General features: G+C 51.3%; 1 protein-coding gene across 1 annotated transcript in view; it reads right to left on the reverse strand.

The window, feature by feature from the left end:
• LOC116497028 (collagen alpha-1(XXVII) chain-like) overlaps nucleotides 1-15,642 on the reverse strand; it is a 150,251-nt gene that overhangs the window by 41,373 nt on the left and 93,236 nt on the right. Inside the window, exons 26-33 of the mRNA XM_032200523.1 lie at nucleotides 13,936-13,989; nucleotides 13,059-13,112; nucleotides 10,090-10,143; nucleotides 2,709-2,762; nucleotides 2,289-2,333; nucleotides 2,087-2,131; nucleotides 1,828-1,881; nucleotides 1,003-1,056 (exon numbers count right to left, since the gene is read on the reverse strand). Coding sequence (XP_032056414.1) covers nucleotides 1,003-1,056; nucleotides 1,828-1,881; nucleotides 2,087-2,131; nucleotides 2,289-2,333; nucleotides 2,709-2,762; nucleotides 10,090-10,143; nucleotides 13,059-13,112; nucleotides 13,936-13,989 — 414 coding nt within the window. The remainder of the gene's footprint in view (nucleotides 1-1,002; nucleotides 1,057-1,827; nucleotides 1,882-2,086; nucleotides 2,132-2,288; nucleotides 2,334-2,708; nucleotides 2,763-10,089; nucleotides 10,144-13,058; nucleotides 13,113-13,935; nucleotides 13,990-15,642) is intronic.

The following is a 15,642-nucleotide window of genomic DNA, read 5'->3' on the forward strand; positions in this document are numbered from 1 at the left end:
GTTTCCCCAGCAGTGCCAGTGCAGGGAAAGGCTCCTGGAAGAGACACAGATTTGAATAAACCTCTGTACTTTCTTGGTTGGCAGCATCCAGAGAGGCTTGGTAGCAGCTTTCCAGCTCCCCAGTGTGGTTTACCACGCTGAGAGCTCGCTCCATCCAGTCTAGCAGCCATGAGAATGGAAACTTTCCTGACTCATACACTTTGCAGTAGACTGTATTAAAAGGCACCTTTGCTGCTGTTTCCACAACCAAGCGAAACATCATGGCTGCTTCACAGCTCAGGACCTGTGGAAGGAGCTACCCAAGGGGACTGGTACCCCGGTATAATCAGCCAAAACTCTAATATTTCAACGAGAAGCAAATAAGGCCAAGACTGTGAATGAATTAGGGGGAAGTCATGGAGGCATCTCCTGCATCAGGGCACTGTTTGGCAGCTGCTGCTGCCTTGGTTATGGTGTGTTTGTGCCACTGCTTCATGGCAACAGCAACCCAAAAAGCACCGTCAGCAGCGCAGGCATTTCTCTGAGCTCCTTCCACTGGCTGCAGACCTCTGATGGGAGTGCCACAGCAGTCCAGGCTGGCTGACAAAACTGTGCCTGGTCAGCAATGGGACTAGTGAGGGAGGCAGAAAAGACCAGTTTTTATTTTGAAGGCTCTATTTTGTTTCTGACTCTGCTCCCTGGTACAGAAGTGGTCCCTGGAGTGGTGGTAGAGCCACGCCTGAGGTGTGCTTGCTGGAGGGTGGCCAGCTTTGCAATGTTTCTCTTGTTGTGGAGATGGGGCTGCCCACATACCAGCAGGGTGCCCATGCCCTGAGATGAAAATGATGCTCGGATTTCTGGCTCTCACTGTTTGCTTTGGAAGTTGATATTCAGACTTGAGGGAAATCCTTCCTGCTCATGTCCCTGGGTGTGAAAGCTTTCACCTCTGCACCCTTGATTCTCCCTCAGTCCTGCCACTCTCGATGTAAAGGGAAAATAAATAGGAGCAAAGACCAGACCTACCTTATGCCCGATTTCTCCCAAAGGCCCAGGTGGCCCCTGTGGTCCTTGTGGACCCTGGAAAACAGAGACACAAGGCTCTTTTCATGCAACTGTTTTCCCTTCTGAAGGGCCATCATTTCTGCAGCCTGTAAGATAAAACACTGGTTCCCTCCCACATCACAGCAGAGCTACGCAGTGTGCCAGAGATGGCCAGCAAGATGGAGGGACCGGTAATGGGTGCTCTGAGGCATCAAAACAGGCAAACAACAGCTCAGAAGGCCCTTCACCTTTCTGACTCCAACCTAGAACAACCGCTGATGGTTACCTGGAAGTGTCTGGTTAATCCTCTCCCTCCAGTCTAGGAAAGTCCTGCAGACACAGACAGCAGAAGGCCCCTCACCTTGTTTCAGTGGTCCTGCTGGCTCTCCTGCAGGTCTGTCTGCACATTTCATCTCCCAGAGCCTCCCTCAAAGCTGCAGGCTCAGTTCTGACACCGTCAGACTCCCTCCTGTTCCCCCCTCAGCCCAGCCCAACTCTTCTCATTACATCTGATCCTGTCCAGACCCAGCCTTGCATTTCTTTCCTCCCTTCCCCTCCAAAATCCACCCCAGGCTGTATCCCACACTGTCCCTGGTTGATCCACAGTCCCCTTTTCCTTTCTAGGGGTCTGACCTGATCTTTCCTCAGGCCTCCTAGAACTCTAGCCACATCTTTCACATCTCTGACCACACTGGAACTGGCCAGGATGGAGATGGGAATCAGTAGCGGGGACAAACAGACAGAGAAAGAAATGAAGACTGTATGTGCATGGAGAGACAGATGGAGAGAGAATGGTGAGACACTTGCCGGGTCGCCTGGTGCCCCTTTTGCTCCTGGAGGTCCTGAAGGCCCTTGGATACCCTAGAAAAATAAACGACACCAAGGTTAGCTCTAACCCCATGGCAATCCTTCATGCTTCATAGCAGTGACATGCAGTAAGAAGAGCGGAAAGGTGGCCCTGTAAGTGTGAGACACTCCAAGTTCTTCCTCCTGGACCAGGAACCAAAATATAAGAACTTGAGTAAAAACGAGTTTATAAAAGAAAGCACCAGTGATGGGCACTTACTGGGAAGCCACGCGATCCTGTCTCCCCAGTCTCGCCCATCTTCCCCTGTGAACACACGGTTACAGCCATTAGCAGCTGGAAATGTGCTCGGACACCTGCAGTGCTTTGGCCAGAAGCTGCAGGTTTCTGGGCACCGTGGGCACCCCCAGGGGGTTTGTGCCTTGCTGGAATTGGCAGGCACTGGGTCCCTCAGGGGACGTACCTGCAGCCCTTCTGGCCCCAGCTTGCCTGGCTCCCCGGGACGGCCCTGCAAGGCAAAAAGACAGCACACGCTGTATTGGTGAAGCTCTTTGCCTCACCCCACCTGCTCTTGTGTTTTTCTGCATCAGATATCCACACCAGTTCCCTGGAGCTTTTGAAAGGCCAGATGCCCAGCATCCTGCTCTGAGGAACACCCCAACCCACGGGGAGTTTGGGCAACGGGCTGCATGACCTACATCCTTTTGAGCAAATGCTGCTTTGGAGGAAGATTTTGCTTTGGCTGCGTGGAGGACTCATTCCTGCTGGCTGGTTCTTGTGGAGCCATTGGACAGCCCCAGTTTCTGGAGGAGGATGGGACCTTGGTCTGTCCAGGGCGTTTCATAATGCTGCTAAGAGCAATCTCAGCCAAGCTGGCACTCACCTTGGCACCTCGCGACCCCGGCTCGCCTACTGGTCCATCAGGCCCTCTGGCGCCCTGGAAAAATGAAAAGAAGGGAAAACAAATTAAGAAAAAGAGGGAAAGAAGGAGGAGGAGAAGGAAGATTCCTTCGCCACTGTAATCAGCAGTGCAGCCTGTGTTTGGGGAAGGTTCCCAGCCTCCCTGCTACAGCCTGACAACTCCCACCTCCACCAGGTGAGGTTTGGGGCACACAAGGAGATGGCTCAGGGGAGCTCCACCTGTGGATGGCTCCAGCCTCAACCACCACAGTTGTCCTTGCTCTTCTAACCCTTGGGGCATTTGGGCTTTGCAGGCAGGGCAGGGCTGTAGCTCAGAGGTTGAAGTTTGGGTGCCTGAGCTCCGCTCCTGTGCTAAGGCTTTACAGGATTTGTGCAGAGGATACGGCTCATGGGGAATGCAGCAGTCACCCCAGCTGTGGACACCTGGAAGGACACTGAGAGCAGTCCTGGGGAAGCCAACCCACACCTGGCTGGGCTGAGCAGGGCAGCTTGGAGCCCAGGGCTCAGAAGATCCCTTCTGTGTTGTGTTCTGCCTCATTTCTCACCATTCACCAGCACACTGCACCAGAACACTTTTTATTCCCCTTTAAACTAACCACCAGCTGCAGACCAAAGCCAGAGGAGAAAGGCATGTCAGGAACAGCCCAATTCTCAGACACCACCTCCATGCCGATGGCTCTGCCATGCACAGGGTCACAGTCCCAGCCTTCCTGGTATCACAGAATCACAGAACGGTTTCGCTTCCTTCCTAAAAGCCCTGCTGGTCCACCTGCCCCATGGCACATCACCTGCCTCATGGTCACAGTCGGGGCAATGAAGCTACAGAGCACACGGAGAAGCACAAAGCCCCTGCCACACAGCCCCTTCACGACTGTCCCGAGTCCCAGGGCTAAACCTGCTGGCAGCTGAGTTCATTACCTGCTGTTTAAGGAGGGGGCAGCTGCTCGGAACCAGGCAGGTGCTCATGCATTTATGCCTGCTGGGAAGGCAGCAGCCGGTTGTGCCTGCTCTGGCACCTCTGGTCCTGTGCCAGCACCTGGGTGCGTGCGGGTGTCCGACAGGCTGGGAGCTCCCGAGGTGTACGTGACACTGCTGGCACCCACGTGAGTATGGACTGCGAGCGATCCCAGACCCCATGAGCTGAAATTGCACAGCTCGTGGCATGGCTCTGGCATCCTGCAGCAGAGGATGATGTTCTTCCAGAGGGTGCTGAGCCAGGAGAGCACTGGGCTTGGTGAGAGAGCACCTGCGATGAGCATCCGAGCTCACGGTAGCAGAGCCCAAGGTGCAGCCCCCTGCATCCTCCGAACCCCAGAAACCCATGGGTCAGTCTGATGGGGAATAAACAGAGAGGGCAGGGAAACAGAGAAGTCCACAAGAAACAGAGAAGTCCACAAAGGGCATAGTAAGGGACTGTATTAACACACGGCGTGTTCGTAATCAGGCTGTGATCTCAGCTGGGACTCCGAGGCGCTACTGCAATATAAATAATAAATAATAACACAGAGCGGTGCTAGAATGTAATGGTAAGAGGAATTCTGAGAGCAGGCCAATGTGGAAATAGGGAAAACAGGAGCCAATGTGCTTAATCGGGATGCAAACCGAGTGCCAAAAGTAATAAGAGCGTTAGGGAGCCAACGCGTTAGAAAAGCAACTCCAGTATGACAGGCGAAGAGGGAGACGCACAAAGAGCGGCAGTGTAGCAGCAGAAGATGTACAGGAAGCTTCGCCAAATTATTACAGCAGACAAACACTGTCCATATAAAATAATGCAAAAACTTCTACTGTGCTTGGCAAACCCCCGTGCCGCTGAGCGTACCAGAGGCGGAATAACCAAGAGCCTGTGCTGCATGCCAGCAACCCACGGCTCTCGGTGCTCTGCCTGCTCCACGGGACAGACGGACAGAGGGGGACTGCACAGGCAGGGATGGCACAACCAGAGGGGTGACACTGCCACCACGGCTGCTATCATCAGCTCCAGAGGCTGCTGCCCTGGCTCGTGCTGCCCACTAGACCCCAGAGCAGATTTTACTAACCCACGTCCCTGCGAACCGCAAAGAACAATGATATAAAATAGAAAGCTGTTCAACACCAGGGCTCCCGACAGCTCCAGCTCTGTATGTTGGAGCAGCGGGAGAGCAGCACACGGAGGTTTGGGGAGCACGCAGGAGACCCAGAAAAACACAGAAACCTGCCCCAGGCTGGGAATTGGGCTGCCAAAGACAGTGGGGTGTCAGCACGTGGATGGCACCGGCACACTGCCACCCAGCTCCTTGCCCTCCTTGGAAAACTAACCGGCCCCCTTGGCTCTGAGAAGCGATTTGGCCGTTTGGGGCATTACACCTGTACTAGCCAAGGTTGAGCTGCTTGTGCAGAGGGGAAGGGTTCAACAGCTTGGCCCTGGTTTTACAGGATGAAGGAACAGGGTCCAGAGGCAAGTGGGACATGGGAACGGCAGCAGTGACCCTGGTTAGAGGTCTCTGCTCCAGGACAGGCTGCCAGGAAAGCAAAGCAGGGTGCATCTCGCCCCTTCAGAGCCATCTTCTGCAGCCTGCCCTGCCCAGCCCCGGGATTTTCCACACTGCTGGAGGCTGCTGGGTGCTCCCAGCCCTTCGGCTGGCCGGGGCAGTGTTTGCAGTATCCGCGTTTCCTCCAGCAGAGCCCTGTCACCAGCATGGCAGGACCTGCCAGGGCAATCTCCCTTCGCAGCAGTCACCTGGCTAATCCCATCACAACACATCTCATCAGCCTCTGACCTGCCGGAGGAGAAAGTGACCCCGTGTTCACAAACGCATGTGGCAAGCTTCATCTTCCCCAAGCCTCCTGGGCTGAAACCCAGGATGAAGGCTTCCCCTAATTCGCCCTGACAGGAAAGGCTACGTTTAGCCAATTAGCGAAATCTTTTAAACTCTTTTTTACTGACAACACTGGTTAGAGAGGGGTGAGCGAGGTCCTGGCGGCTCTCCAGGAGCATCCCATGCCAAGCGCCGCGGCGCGCAGCACGCTGCCTTCCCCTGCGGCCCGGCTGGGCACACGAGGGCAGACGCGGCACACACTCGTCCCGAGAGCACGATACGGAGGGTGCAGAGAGAAAGCAGGATTTGGTCACCAGCCCAGCACCTCCAGGAGCCCATGAACAGAGAAGGAAGCTTCTCTTTAGTTGTGTTACAATTCCTATGGTGGTATGCAGCTCAAGAGAGGTCCTGATGGGCCAGGGCTGTACAAGCAGTGCGAGCTCTGGGCAGATTTACAATGTAAAAAGGAAAAAAAGGAGGGTTAAATCACGATCTGTCTGCTCCTTTGCACATGGACTGCCAAGGCACAGAGAGATACAGGTTTGTGGCTGAGGGAGCATTTGAGAACCCGCTCACCTGTTTCACCAAAGCCAGGTGGGATGAAAATGCAGCTCCAAGGCACTGCCGTGCCCATCCCAAAGCAGCTCACCCACGGTCAGTGCAGGGATGTCCTGGGGCAGTGCCACCACGGCACAGGAGCCACTAGACCAAGTGCCACCCCTCATCCAAGTGTGGATACGTCACTGTCACAGTGTGGCCAAGTGGAAAGCAAGCAGATGACTCAGCTGGAGCTTGGAGACATCACTGGTCTGTAGCTAACATTTCCTCCAACACTTCTAATGCTTGTCAGCCAATTAGAAAGAACAATTAGGAGCAAACCAAAAATGCCTCTGCTATTTCTCCATAAGCAACTTCTCAGCTACGCCTGGAATAAGCAACTGCTTCCAGGTTTGTTACAGAACACCACAAATTCCCAGTGTTTAAAGTCCTGCAGTCAGTGCTGCTGCAAAGCAGCGGGGCTGGGTGGCAGGAGATAGCAGTCCCCCCGCACGGAGGGTGCAGATGTGCCCTTGTTGCCTCCTTTTTGCAGGCTGCACCTGGGCAATGCCTAACGCAGGAACCTGATGGCTGAATGTAAGAGAGAAATGTGCTCTGGGACCTGAAAAGCGCCTCTGTCAATATCCAGCATCCCCTCCAGGGAGAGTAAGATCCCATTGACATGGACAGACACACCTTGGCCAGAACAGGGCAAGGTCACTTTACAGAAGGATTTCAGGTGTGGCTTTACGTATGAGTTGCAAAGTTAGTGCTCCAGTCAATATTTTGCCTTTTGTAGAGGCTCTCAGTCAATTCGTAGGCTCCTCAATACCAAACTCCTCAGCAGAGGACGCTGGAGGCCAGGCACTGTCCTCCTGCATGGAGCTGATTGACAGAAACGGGCTTTGGAATATACAGGAGATAGAGTAAGGGACTGGCAGAATCAGCCTCCTCCAAACACAAACCTTGACGTGGCTAAGCAATTAGGTTAAACATGTGCACGGCTGTCGTTATGTGAATGTTACCCACGTGCCCAGGTGCTACACTGAAGGATGAAGAAGGGAAGTGAGCCTGGACTCGCAAGTCCCAGTTTCTCATCCTCTCTCCAAGAGAAGAGAGGAAGGGGGGACTGATCAAAACAAAGAGATAAGGAGGAACAATTGTCTTGTCATGATTGAAAAGAAAGTTACAGTTCTTAAGGAAATTTCTTTTCAAAAGTTGTGCTTCTATCTCGACAACACAAAAGCTATCACAACGTAAATACAGGCCCCCAAAAGTCTTCATTGTTCTTTACAATCAAAACCATACTTGCTATTTACATTTTCTTCAAAAGTGAAATTACTTTAACGAAGCATCCACAGAGCTCATGGAATCCACAAACATCTGGCAGAGGCTGCATTCATGTTTCCACTCTGAATCGAATTACACCCCTTCTGTAAACGGGGACAGACAGAGCGTAATGCCTGAAATTACAACTGGGGGATCGTTTCCCCATCCTGAGAAAACCAAGAGCTGGAATAGCAGGACAAACTAAGCAAACAAAGAATAGCATGTGCCTGGAATCTCTTCTGAGAGCATGAAGAGAAACAAAACGTGAGGGACGGAGATACAAACCAGAAATCCTCCAGGCATGAGATCTGCTGGTCCTTACAACAGCAACGTTCCCACATCGTACTCACTGAAATCTGTAGGATTTCAAAGCAATGCCCGAGTTCCTTCCCTCTGTTGGGGATCTTAGAAAGGATGCCTGTCTTGCAAATTCTGTAGGGATTGTGTTACTGTGGTTCTGGAGAGGAAACGCAGCCTGTGGCTGCCAAGCTGAGCATCTCTACCATGTGGTATGTCGTTTTGGGGATGGACATCGCTGGTGGGAGCTGCTGCCCTGCAGGATTGCTCCTGAGGGTTTGGCACCTGATCCAGCTTCATCTGAAGGCAGGTCCCTGCTGTGCCAGCCCACCTCCTGCCGTGGGAGCTGAATCCACCTTGGCTCTTGGTTTTACTAGCAAGATAATAAATATCCATCTCCTTCATCACTCCTGCCAGTACAAGTGGAGCTGAAAACGGCCCGTCAGCCGTACTCTCTTTGTGGCTTAAGGACTTTAGGCCAAAAGAGATGTAAGAAGCCGAACAGGAGTTACATGGGTGAACCTCCCATGAGCCAGGAGCCCAGCACCGCAGGTGTGTGCTGCTCCTGCTGTAAGGACAGGCTTGGTGCCAGGGGCTGGGAGGGGGCAGCGGGGACTCCGCTGTCCCTCTGTACACTGGGAAGAAATGCCCAGTGCTCCCAGAAGACCCACCTCTCCGAGAGCCCGCACAGCCTGGGATTCATTCAGAAGGCATTTCCCGTTCAGCTCCGTGCTGCAGTTTTACCTTGAGATATTTTCCGCTGTCCACTCAAGGCCTCCCGTGGCAGAACGCCTCCAGTTTCTCATCTGTTGTGCTCACTGAGAGCCCGGGCAGCCCAAGTCATGGCTGCGTAGCAGAGAAACCTCACTCCCAGGGGACCCTCTGAGAGAGGAGCTGGGGACTGAGACCCAGGAGCCTTCCCACTGAGGGGAGCAGAGCCAAGGAATTTTCTTCCCAGCCCCACGCTAAAAGCTGAACCCTGATATACATCTGCTCAGCTTGGATGTCTTTGGTGTCCGTCTAGCTGTGCTTTTAAAGGTTACAGCAGTTCCAGGGTACATAACTCTGTGGTTATAAAGCTTTCTAGCTGGTTATTCCATTTCCTTTTGCCAGTCCCAGCTACTTGAATGGAGTATGAGCTCTGGTAGAGGGAAACATTTAGCTGTCCTGAATTCCCCAAGCAGGAATTGCAGTAGAAGCAGAGTCTGGGGGTGGGTAAAATGTTTAGTTTACTCCAGCCTACGTCTTTGAAAACAAAACATGGAAACAGATATCACAAGATCCTTGGAGGGAGAAATGCAAAATATGTTGTTGTTGGGGCCTTCAGCAGAACCCATGTGTGCTTGTTATTAATACTTTGTAAAGCAGCTGGACAAAGGGAAAAACAACCCACAGCAGAGATGCTCCTGCAACGAATGTCCTGCTGAAGAAGAAGAAAGATTGAGGAGCTCAGTGGGACATGAGCTGGATGTCACAGCCAGGAAAACAAGCAGCTTTGGCAGGTCTAGAGGTCATTCTGCTGTCGGCTGTCACCCAAATGGAGCAGGAAGAGCCACAGATGAACTGACACCGAGTGTGAAATATTCATCTGGTGTAAGGAGTGCTCGCAGCGCTGTCAGCAATGCTACCCAGTGCCATTCGCCAGTGCTGAGCTGGGGGCCTGCTCTCCCCACGCAAAGCACGTATTCACACATGCTTCATGGTGTGGCACTGTTAGATATGCACAGATAAAATCAGAGCTTGTGTTATGGACTGGAAAATCACACGGGAAGACAGGACGTGCTTGTACCTTGCAGCACCAACAGCACACAGCACACCTTTCTGAAACCACGCACAACACTGCCAGAAGGTGTGACTGCCTCCAGCGAGGCTCAACGGGCAGGCTCTTCTGCTTCTTGTCAGTCCCATTTCTGCCAGCCTCAGCTCCTGATTCTATTTCTTAGCACAGCATATCCTGCTGTATCTGCCTCTGGTTAAATCACACCACACCTCAGCTGCTCACTGTCCCTTGGCAACAAAGGCACCTTGTTGGTCCTTTACCTGCACACTTTTCCCCAGCTGAGGCCCACCCTCAGACGACTAAATCTTTACCATCCTCCCCAGAAGCATCCATAAACCCTGTCTGACATTGCAGGTGGCTGGAAAAGCCAAGAGGGACTGCTTCCACGACAGACCACACTTGGACACTCTTCTGCTCATCCCCATCACTTGGTATTCGCGTCCCTGGTAAGACTTGCTTCAGTGACCCTTGTACACAGCAGAAACACAGCTGAGGAGGTGCTGCCACAACCACTGCTCATCTTCACACCCCCAAACTACTCCACCAGATTCCTCTTCCAAAGGCTGAAAGAGGAGAGGCGTAAAAAATCCACGGGAAGCGCTTACCCTGCGGCCCTTCATCCCTCTGGTCCCTGGTGCACCGCGGACTCCTGCTGGACCCTGGGAGGGGAGAGAAAACAGAGTGAAGCTGCAGGAGGAGGCAGGCAGCACTGGGGGTGAGACCCCACGTCCCCGTGTGATCCCCAGGGGACATGGACACAGAGCCTGGAGCAGCCACTTGGCTCCCCGAGCACTTGCCAAAGATGTGGCCATGTTTCCTCGTCTGTAAATGGTCTTTTTGTGAACTCACCGATTGCCTCTCAATTATCAACATTTAGGCCAAGGATGCTGGCTGAGGTTTGTAAGCTTAAGTATCTGCAGCCTGTTGTCTGTGTAAGTGGTATGATTTGAAGAGAGGCTGAGGATCCAGAATTCCCTCCAAAACTATTAAAAGCAGCTGTTGCTCGGTGTCAGTACAAAAAATAATAATAACCAGGATGTGCTTTTCAGTTGTCCAAAATCAGGCACCTCATTGTAGGTATCCAAGTTCGACCCTTTCAGCCAAACTCTGATTTTATTTTCAAGTAACTGTTGTGCTGCTAGTGCTGCACAAACATTCATGCTGGCAGACAGACTAATTTCATTCAGACTGTTGGTGTTGAGGGTGATCCTGTTCATCACACCCTTACAGAAAGGCTTCATGTTGTCATTTATCCTGCATTTGTACATGTTTGATTCATTAACACGCATACAGGAAATACAGAAGAAAATTAAATAGCTATTCTTCTGTTCAACACGTATCAGTTTCAAACACTGAATGATGTGTTCAATTAACGGGACTTATTTCTACATTACAACTTGAATAACCCATATTTGAAGTTGGTGCCTTTCTGCTGTCAGAAAAGAAAACCTCAGAATGACACATTACATTCTTACTCTCTCAAAAATTCCACATCAAGTTTGCTATTTATATATTCAGAGTTTTTGCCAACTGTCAACCCTGCAAGCTCCACCAAGGCCTAGAACAAAGTTGGACTGTGATCTTCCTTCTGCTTGTACCACTGCCGCTAATAAAGATCTTGCTTTTGGAGCCGAGTTATTCTGCATGGCATGTAAACCCAGAATACAAATGCTTTGCTGTTCACACTCAAAATGGAAATGTTAGTTTATGGTAACTATATTTGTAATTATAGCACATCTCAGTGTTGCTGGTGAGGTCAGTAGTGACTGGCACGGAGAAGCAGTAGATGTGTCAGTTGCCTGTTTTATGCAGATTTTTATGAAAAACACATACTGAAATGAAAGTCTTTGTTGGCATTTAGAATATTCTCCTGTAAATCTCAGGCTATCCCAAATAGTTATCCCAATGTGAAAAAAAATGAGCACAAAAAGATTAATTGTGGTGGCAAAATTTTGAGGGGAGCAATTCAATACCATGCTCAGAATTTCAAGAAAGTATTTTAGGAGATGAGTGACCTTTAATATACCAGTATGTATACATCATTTTCAAAACTACAAATTAACAGAAAAGATATACCACGATGGTGAGAAGGAAGAGAGAAAATAAATTCCCAAGCCTCAGTGAGCTGAAATTAAGGGCAGATTTTCCTACCATTGCCTATTCCTTTGCTTTCCATTCACCCCCTACCGAATTAAGCAGCCATCAGGGCTGCTGAGGCCCACTGGACAGCTTCATCTCCAAGAGTTTAACAGTTGATAATAAACAACAACACACCACAGGTCTGGCTTCAGAAGCAAATAATGAAGGGTTGTTTGGTGGAGAAACAGGCAGAAACAGCTGGAGTTAATAAGAGCAGGGATTTAATATTAGGGGATTATTTGATTTACTGGCTTTGCGGGGAAGTTTGACTTACTGAATTACAACTTTTTAAATGCAGCCTTGGAGGAAACATTTTGCTTGGATGAACCTGTTGGTTATTTGCCTGCAGGAGAACAGGGCACTGAGGGAAGCTGAAGGACCTGGGATGGTCTCAGCACCCAGAGCTCTGCAGGGAGGTTTCATCATCCCTGGTCAGAGCTGATGTCCTTACCCATACTGTTGTCCCAGTGAGATAAAATTCAGCCCTCACCAAGGGTACTAGTTAGGGGTACACTGGGCAGTGCTTCAGGGCTGAGCTCTGTGCCACAAGGTCAATGCAGAGCCCAGCTCTGCCCAGGATGTTGTCACGGCCTCTCTAGTGCCTACAGGCACGGAGCCTGCCTAATTCCCTGGCCATCCCCAAGTCACAGAGCAGCTAACGTGCTAAAAAGGGATATCTGAAGATATCCATCTGCCTCCTAGATTTCTGTCAACAGCAAGTGTAAATGCTGCCACGAGGGGCCAGGCAGCAGCTCACTGCTGGGGGCTCTGATTGTAAGGGACTGGCCAGTGCTGTGTTGCTGTTCCTCAGGTCACCCCAGGGCGCTGCTTGACCTCAAACCCTTTCCTTCCATCATCACAATAGACACGCAGCTGTGAAATCTGTCCCTAGCCAGCAGCTGGCTGCAGCTGGTGTGCCCAGAGCATCCCTGAGCTCACTGCGTTGGGCAGAGCTGCCACGGGTCTGGAGGCCAAGCCTTTGGCACTGCCCATCTCACTGCTGTGATCTTCCTCTCAATTAACCACAACGTGGGAATTCACACGCTGAGCAAAATCTGTTCCCCGTTCCCACCCAAAGCTGCCTTCCTGCTGGTTCCAGCACACAACGTGCACTGCCTTCACGGGGCAGCACTCGTGCTGCTGGGAGAGCTGGAGCTCCACCTAAACAGGCTGTGAGAAACTGGAGCCTGAGTAAAATCTACCTCCTCACCAACTGCTTGCCCCAGCTGCGTGTGCACCAGATGAGCAAATCCAGACAAAGGGCACATCTGGGGGCTGCTGCTCAGCTGCCCCACTCTGACAGCGCACGAGGTCTTGTTCACAAATTGTCTTTTGAACTCAAACCAGCCAGGACACGATTGCTTGACTCAATCCATGAACACCCAGGATAGAGGATGCTGTGTAGCACTATGAGGAGGTGATAACCTTTACTTACTGCTGGTCCGGGGATTCCAGGAAAACCCACTGCTCCTGGTATCCCGGGGTGCCCCTGAAAGGGAAGGAAGAAGACATGCCTGGTGTGAGTTCCCGAAATCTGCTCAGCCATTCTTCCCCCAAGTGAGAAGACAGAAAATGAGGCACTGCTGGATGCCTGTAAGGTCTGGCAGGTCTGTTATTTGCCAGGGCAAAACAGCTGGGGCACACATGGCAAATGCCAGACCATAAAAAACCCAACCTCAACTCTAGCAGCAATATAAGCAGCGAGATTTTCTGAGCAGCCCAGAACAGAGGGGGCTGAATTAATGTGAAAATCCATCTTTGGATCTTGTGCTATGGTGTGCAGGGGGTGCATGCCGGGGCAAGACAGGATCTCACTAAGTCCCCTCTGTTAAACTCATCGACAAGGGTCCCCAGAGAGTGGTGCAAATGGCAAAGCAAAGCAGCCTGGCTGTGTGTGCAGGCAGCCCCATGTCTCATGCTGGGATGTGACCACCAGAGGTTTGGAAATCCCTGCCCCCAGGCCCTGTCTGGCCCGTAGCCAGAACATTTGGGAAAAGATAACCCTCGGGGTGCCTTCGGGTGCCATAGCACCTGGGTAGTTCTTCGTTATCTGTTTGATGCAACAGGTCCTCAGCTGCTGGGAGATGCAGAACACACATGGAAACCCAGTGTTACTGGGGAGACTGTTGAACAGGAGTGCTGGGGAGAGGTTACACCTCAATAACCAGCCCACAAATGGCCTCCTCCATCCCCCAGATACAGGAAGAGTTTGCAGCTATTCTCATGTAACCAAAAAAACAGAAGCTGCACCTTTTGCTAGGAAAGAGGAAGAGGCAGCAGCAAGAGCGAGAGAATGCAGACTTACTCCTTACCATCGACCCCTTGACTCCTGGAGGGCCCGGGGGTCCCACTGAGCCACGGTCACCCTGCGAGAGACAAAAGTACATGGGGAAGGGTGAGGAGTTGTGCTAATGAGCACTCTGTGCTGGCTGCAACGGGGATGTAGAGCAATGCAACAACTGGAAGACCCACAGATTGCAGCCTGTGCCGTCAGATTTCCACCAGAGGCTTCCAGTACAGAGTGCTAAACATCTTCCTTTAAGCACCCACCTCATCAGGGTAGCTAAAGGACTACAGCAAGAATTAGCTGACCCTCTGTGACCCAAGAGATGAGACTATACTATCGACTTCAAACCACTCAAGGACGAGAATCGAGCCACCCACTCAGGACCACCTTCAAGTCCAGGCAGTGCTGGGGCTGGATCCCAGAAGAGCTCCGGCCCATCCCACCCACGGCCTGCATGCCTCTGTTCGGCACTACCCCAGTTCCTACACGTCCTGCCCTTTTCAGAGAGATGGATTTGAGAGCTGTAGTCATGAGGGGCTTGCTGAGAGCAGAGAATCACGCTGGAAAAAGGCAGAGAAGCTGTCTGGGACAGATGGCTGGTGATTTCAGGAAATCATAGGCATTTAGGGGTCCCATCCTGTGGCTCATAGTGAGACTGCAGTGCAAACAACGATCTGGAGGCCTGTGTTTATGAGGGATACAGAGCTGGATTCCTCCTTAGCCCAGCTCCTGCCCTGAAGACACCAGTCCTTTTAAAACAAGCCACCATTTGGCATTAAAATCAATAACATACACCCCCAAAATTACTTATTAATTCCAAAAGTCCTACTTATCCCCACAAACAGAACGTCTCACTTCTCCAAGGACATCCTTGGCCCTTCAGCTCAGCCAAGGATGTGGGATGAGGTGTGAGGCTCTGCGAGCACCACCACGTCCCCTGATGCTGTGGGCAGAGCTCTGGCTATGGGATGTCAGCTGCTGCTTTTTGGAGACTGGCAATTCCCACCACGAATGCCTGTGCCCCGTAATGCACCGGGAATTAGGTGTGTTGTGTTTGTGTGCTCGGGGGGATGAAGAGGAGGAGTTAGCAAATGCTGCCAAGGAGTTTACGCCCAAACTCTGACCTACCTTCCAAGGGCTATACTGTAAGGGGAAATATTTTCTGGGCTCTGAGCATCTTATTAAAAAGCAAGCCCCAGAGTATGTGTTGTCACCAGTTGGCCCTTGTAAACCAACGGCTTTTTTGTTTTCCTGTGAATGTATGGATTTTATTAAGTCTGTATTAACCGTATTGTTCTCTTTGATAATCTTTGGATTCTACTGGCTTCGGTCTTAAATTTTGCAGCTCTCGGGACAGAGATTGCTGACTCAGCTCTGTCTAATGAAAGCATATTTCCCACTTCATTTAGCTCGCAGCAACATAGTAAGCTGCAGGATGCTATGCCAACTGGAGGCCTGGTCAAGGTTTTGATTTGATGATAGTTATTTTTGTCATCTCCGAGTTTGTGTTGGTAAAGGAGAAGTCTGATAGAAGTCGCAGCTGTGCTGAAGATCTCCTAGGGCGGATTATAAAAGGACAGCCCGGGTTTGCTTGGACACCAGTGTAACATCACCGCGTTACAGTTGGTCTGCAGCTAGATAGAGCTCATGTGGTCAAGGCATTGGCACAGAACAGGGACAGATGTGATACTGGAGTTTACTGGAGTGGGAAAAAGGTCTTCCCATGTCTCCT

The sequence above is a fragment of the Aythya fuligula genome, chromosome 19, assembly GCF_009819795.1.
Source record: "Aythya fuligula isolate bAytFul2 chromosome 19, bAytFul2.pri, whole genome shotgun sequence".
Taxonomy (NCBI): domain Eukaryota; kingdom Metazoa; phylum Chordata; class Aves; order Anseriformes; family Anatidae; genus Aythya; species Aythya fuligula.